Source organism: Gossypium raimondii, chromosome 9 (genome assembly GCF_025698545.1).
Source record: "Gossypium raimondii isolate GPD5lz chromosome 9, ASM2569854v1, whole genome shotgun sequence".
NCBI classification, from domain to species: Eukaryota; Viridiplantae; Streptophyta; class Magnoliopsida; order Malvales; family Malvaceae; genus Gossypium; species Gossypium raimondii.
The window spans coordinates 877,017-883,016 of NC_068573.1; the positions used below are offsets into that span (position 1 = coordinate 877,017).

The window sequence follows — 6,000 nt, forward strand, 5'->3', positions numbered from 1 at the left end:
GATTTAATATTAGAGTGACTAATGGAGTAGATTATTTTTATCATTATGACAAGGGCATCTTATTCCTGCCTCTCCACGTTTTGATTAATCTTAAAAATTTTCATAATTGTGAGCAAATTGTGAAATTTAGAAGGTCTACAGATTCTCATTGGATTATACTTTGCAATACAACAAAGTCCATATAATTAGTTTTTACTGAACAGCATAGCAATACCAATAAATGTCCACTCTATTTATGTTTTATATTTATTGGATTAGAACAATAAGCTCCTTAAGTTTGGATGAGAGCTGCAAAGAGTAATTCATTCCATGTATCAGGAACTCCTGGGAGACACCAATGTGTACAATCGATGCCGTGGCGGCCTCTATAGCCAAAGACTGAAGGGTGACCATCCTTTCTTAGTTGGGACAAGCCAGTTATGTCAAGTAGATGAACTGGCTTTGACACACTTCGCAACACTTTGTTTAAAATAACTTGAGCTGGATGTGGACCTGCCAGATACTCCCCGCTTAACAATGGGCGTATTTCCCCTACGCATGTATTCGCTGTTCTATCTACCCAATCCTTGGAACTGATACAAAAAGAGCACAGACCAAGTCAATCCTTTACCTTTTGTGTGATACTTTGATTGGTAAACAACATTAGTAGTCATCCAACTATGATTTTTTTCACCCAATTATGAAAAGTTACAAAATGTTCACTCAACTATTCAATTTTGTCTTTTTTTAGTTACCTAATTATTTTGGATTTTTGAGTGCTTCCATTTTTTACGTTAGCCAGTGACCAAAAAAGATAATTGAATAGTTGAGTGATCATTTTGTAACTTTTCATAGTTAGGTGACTAAAACAGAAATTTATTAATAGTTGGGTGACCTCTACCTTAGTTTACCCTAATTTGATTCGAGTTGTTATTGGTAAAAATATCATGGAGGCCCTTGTACTAGGAGTCAGATTGCATATTGCTTTTTTTACTTAAAAAATTGGCAAATCAAAGAATAAATAAACCATTTTTATTAAAAATTTCATTAATTCTTACTGTTTAAAACTGCTGTCATTGACGAAATAACCAGATAATTACACGTGGTGTGCCACATGTACCTTATATTGACATAAAAGGAGCAGTTTTCAACCGTAAAAGTAGATGAAAATTTTCAAAGGATAATTTTATTCTTTGATCTAATATATAAAAATTAATTTACTTTCTTTTTAGTAGAGAGTAAAATGCAATTAAACTTCTAATATGAAAAATCTGAATGATACTTTGATGTTAGTTATTCAAAAATTACAAACAAATTGCTTACTTCATATGATCGGGGGAGACGCCTTGGAAAAACACCTTGGTTTTAGCAGGATCCACATTCAAGTTCACCCATCTCGCCCATGTCCTCAATGCTTTCTCATATGCAACCTTGCGATTCATGTCTTTGTGAGTTACATTATTGTCTTGGACATAATCCCATCTGCAATAGCATATCCAACCAATGTTCTTTCAAAGCTTTATGTTTATTTGGGCATAATGATGAATGTAACATTTAATGTTTATATTTTTTTTGTTAATTTGATCCTTATTTTTTAAAAAAATTAAAGAGTAAATTTAACTCTTTCAAAACGAGTTAAATTGTTTTCTTTAATAGAAATATTGACTAAAATATTAATATTTTAACAATATTGATATGATAACTCGTTACAATCAATGCGGATATGATACTATTTATCTTATATGTCGCATCAATAAATAATTTAAATATTATAAATATATTAAATTTTAAAAAATATTAAAAGAATTATAAGTTCATAAAAATTCAAAGAAAAACATAAAGTATACGTGAATTGCTATGCGATTTGCTATGATTGAAAATTTAATATTTTAATGAGTTTTTTATTTTAAAAAATAGCAATTCGAATCTTTTTAAGAGATTAAGAGTCAAATTTAATTGAAAAGATAAAAGCGACTCACGGTTGTTTTCGACCGGTGTGGAGCCACCAATGCCAAGTGTCAAAGATCAATACATCAACTCCTTTCCATAGTGGTCCACCCCCAATTGAGTTGAGTTTTAGGACTCGCCCGTGTTTTCCATTAACAATATCAACAAGAAACGCATTGCGCGACAACATAATTGAAACTCTATATGCCTGAAATGAAAGAGAATGGAATCCTCTGATATAAGAAAAATAAATTGGTAAATTACCCTAATAGTCACTTTAGATATTGTTTGTTCTTATTTTGGCCGTCTCAATTTTTTTTTTTTGCTAATTTGGTTAATTTTAAAATTGAAATTGATCAAATTGGTCATTTCACCATTAAATGGTAATGAAAGACTAATTGTGCATTTCCATGTTAATCACTCTAAAATTAGAGTAAATTATATGTCAATCACTTTAAATAGGGGTCGTTTCTATTTTGATCACCTCAAAATTTTTTTTGTACAAATGCACTGCTAGTCTTTCATTACCAATTAGCGATAGAGTGATAAATTTGATCAAATTCATTTTAGAGGTAACCAAATTAATAAAAAAATTATTCGGGAATGACCAAAATAAGAACAACTCTTATTTAAAGTGACTAACGATGTAGTGTACCAAATAAATAAAAAATTACCGGGAAGCTGAATGTGGAGAGGCCCCCAATCCTTTGAGAGGTGTATTTGGCATGAGGTGTAGATTTATGAAGCAAACATACGAGTGAGAGCCATTGATTTGAACTCAGTGAGTCACCTACAAACATAATTCGTTTCCCTCTAAATCTTTGTAAAAAGTCTCTGCCATTGAACCTGCGTTGTTCAAATTCAATTATAAGGTGATGGTTGCATTTAAAAAAAGAAATGAAGTAATTGAAGATAGCCAAAGCCCCTGCTACTTTGTTTCGGTTTATATTAAGTGATTACATCAAAGGGTAGTTTCAAGTTGGCTAATTTATTTAGAAACACTTAACTACCCTTTTGTAAGCTCAATTTTAAAATTTTTATTCTTTTATGTGTTTGATTTTTTATTAAAAATAGATAAATTGAAATAAAAGTACCATGGAAGTCCCTGTACTAGAAGTCAGATTACATTTTGCTTCCTCTACTAAAAAATGAGCAAATTAGTCCCTGTACGTTAGATTAAAGAGCAAACTAATCATTCTGTTAAAAAATCCATCAATTCTTGTGTTAAAAATTGGTCCTTGTATGTCAACATGAGGTACATATGGCACACCACTTGTCACTGTCTAGTTATCCGTCAACCATACCAGTTTTTAACAATTCATATGGATGAAAGTTTAATAGGAAGGACCAATTTGCTCTATGATCAAATGTATAAAGACTAATTTGTCCATTTCTTAAACAGAAGGGCAAAATGCAATCTAACTTCTAGTACAAGGGCCTCAATAGTACTTTTACCAACAAATTGGTCATTTCATGATGTTGTAGCACGATAAAATTTTGAGTATATTACACATTTAGTCACTCAATTATACGAAAGTTTTCGTTGTGGCCACTTAACTATGAAAATTTACAATTTAGTTACTCAACTATTTGAGATTGTGTTATGGTCACCCAATTGTTAAATGGTTAACAAAAGGATGACGGTGATCTTTTCTAAATTTATATAATAATAAATTTAACCTAAATATTACATATTATATTAACAAAAAAAGTAGTCAATTTAACTTTAATTTTCTTTAAAAATTTAAAAAAATGAAAATTACAAAAATGTGTTTGTATCAATCAATTACCCATTCTATAATGCTTTATCTATATGTTTAAAATCTCATTTGGTACAATGCTTTATCTAATATAAAACAAAAATGGCGTAATTTTTTAATTTAAATGTAAATAAAAATACTAAAATAAGATAAATTTAATTAAATTGAAACAAAAACTCTAAAATAGAAAACCACACTCTTACGTAATATATAGTATTTTTTTCAAACATTTGGAAAAACACATGTATCGGCTGAAATTAAAGGCGATGAGAAGTGTTTGCGGGGAGGTCGGATTTTCGCAACAAGTTTTTGATGTATCGTTTTTTTGGATGCCGGTGGATCCCTTAACATATTGTCCTATGTCAAGATTTTATCTTCTAATTTTATGAATAGTCTTGAACGGTTCACGGAGTGTGAGCGCTTTGGTTAGTACAACAGAAGGTATTTCAGGTTGCATCTCTAACAATTTAGGTGCTCTCTATCTCCGTGAACCCTTCAGAACTCTCTGTAAAGTCGAGAAACAATACTCCGACATGAGCCAATACTTTTCGTTGAGAGATCCATACACTTCAAAAGTTTCTCTTAAAAGAGAGTTTGACCTTCCCTCAGCACTAAAAATAAGTGACAAGTAATTGAAAGGAAATTGTAGAAAAGAAAAAGGAAGGTAAAAACCTTGGCAAAATGCATGCAGTGGGTTGCCATCTAAATTTTTGATAGAGATGATCGGGTCGACCATTGTGTTGGCAGTTGAACTGTTCAAGTATGAAGGGGCAATCAGTGAAATTGTAAAGAGGGTATGAAGCATCATACGCCCATTTCCCTTTGTAAACATTGCATCTGCTTCCGTTCACCGCCTGCCAAAATTCAATTACAATGAAAAATACTGCAAAACCAAATGGACCCATCGCTAAAAGGACAGAACCTGGTGTGAAAGGTAATAAGAAGAGAGTTGTGGAAAGCCAAACAAACAAGTTATTGTGAAGGAGATGGGGAAAACCAAGAAAAAAAACCAAATCGAAATTCTAGCATTTAGGGAAGGTCAAACTATAATTTTACAATATGTTAACTTAGGATTTTATGAATTTTAGGGGTCTAAAGCTACAATTATTTTTTAAAAAAGTAATGGTTATACAATATTTTTAAACAAAATTGACACCTACTCTTTTATTGGGTCCATATTGTTATTTTTAATAAAATTTTATAATTTTATGATTTTAATAAATTTAAACGTTAAAAGGGCTTAATTGATTTTTTTTAATTTGTTACTTCCAATAATATGTAAAGGTTAAGAGTTAAAATTGTTATTAGACCTTATATATAAATACCAAAACAAATATTTAACCGCGCAACTTTAATAGAGGGGTTGTTTTGCTCACTCATCTAACATACATGGGCTAATTTGTCCATTTATTCAATAGAGAGGCCAAAATGCAATCCAAAATATGATGTAGGGAGTTTTATTGTAATTTTACCTCAAATATTCTTATTCAACTTTATTTTTTGGCTAGTAACTTTTTGTAGTTTTGTTGTGTTAATTTTAAAGCTTAATAATAATTATATTATTTTATTAATTTAGTCTTTATTCTTTTTTTAAGTTAAATTTGGTGTCCTCAACCTATTAAAAAATCGAATTTAACCATCAACCTTTCAAAAAGAGTAAGAATTGTTGTTTCTTTAACGACAAACGACAATCTTGACTAAAATGCTAAATTTTTAAACATGATAACCTACATGACAATCCATATGTACTTCATATGACTTTTTTTTTGAAAATTTTATGAACTTTTTATTTTTACAATTTTAAAATTATTTATTGATTTGATATATAAGATGATAGTCTCATGTCAACATAAAGTACATGTAGTATATCAACGTCGTTAAGAAATTAATATTTCTACTAAAGAATAATTTGAGAATTTAATTAAAAAAAAGGATGAAATTGATAAAAATATAAAGAATTAAGATGAAAATAATTTGAACAACTTTTCCATCTTTTGATGGGAAGAAAGTCTACATAGTGACCGACAGAATTTATGACCAAATTCATAACGCCTCAAATCGGTGAACTTTATTTTTGGTTATTTACAAAAGAAAATGTCAACTCCATTTATGATGTCAAAAACCAGTGTTTATATTTTCTTTCTTTCTTTCATACTTGACGAAATGCCTAAGCGATGGTTTTGTTGTCACAAATAGAAAATTGCATTCTAGGTTTTTTTAAAAGTGGTTAATGGTGCAAACCAAAGCTTTTTAAATCTATAAAATTCTCTATCCTTGAATAATATAAAATCTTTGCTTGCAAGCAAAGTTGCCA

The 6,000-nt window shown here is 30.0% G+C and overlaps 1 protein-coding gene across 1 annotated transcript; it reads right to left on the bottom strand.

Moving 5' to 3' along the window:
* Positions 1 to 119: 119 nt before the first annotated feature.
* Positions 120 to 4,661, bottom strand: LOC105798040 (protein trichome birefringence-like 43). The gene is made up of 5 exons (XM_012627921.2): positions 4,359 to 4,661; positions 2,601 to 2,772; positions 1,959 to 2,134; positions 1,303 to 1,461; positions 120 to 572 (listed from the first exon to the last, which is right to left on the bottom strand). Exons 1-5 carry the CDS (start codon positions 4,589 to 4,591, stop codon positions 272 to 274), a joined length of 1,041 nt encoding a protein of 346 aa, XP_012483375.1. The 5' UTR covers positions 4,592 to 4,661; the 3' UTR covers positions 120 to 271.
* Positions 4,662 to 6,000: the final 1,339 nt, after the last annotated feature.

What these genes read in the sequence shown, in the direction of transcription:
- LOC105798040 (XM_012627921.2), bottom strand. Translation starts at nt 4,591, where the DNA reads ATGGGTCCATTTGGTTTTGCAGTATTTTTCATTGTAATTGAATTTTGG. An exon ending in ACTGCATGCATTTTGCCAAG is followed by an intron (nt 2,773 to 4,358) that starts GTTTTTACCTTC and finishes TGAACAACGCAG; the next exon opens with GTTCAATGGCAGAGACTTTT. An exon ending in CACACCGGTCGAAAACAACC is followed by an intron (nt 1,462 to 1,958) that starts GTGAGTCGCTTT and finishes ATGCTATTGCAG; the next exon opens with ATGGGATTATGTCCAAGACA.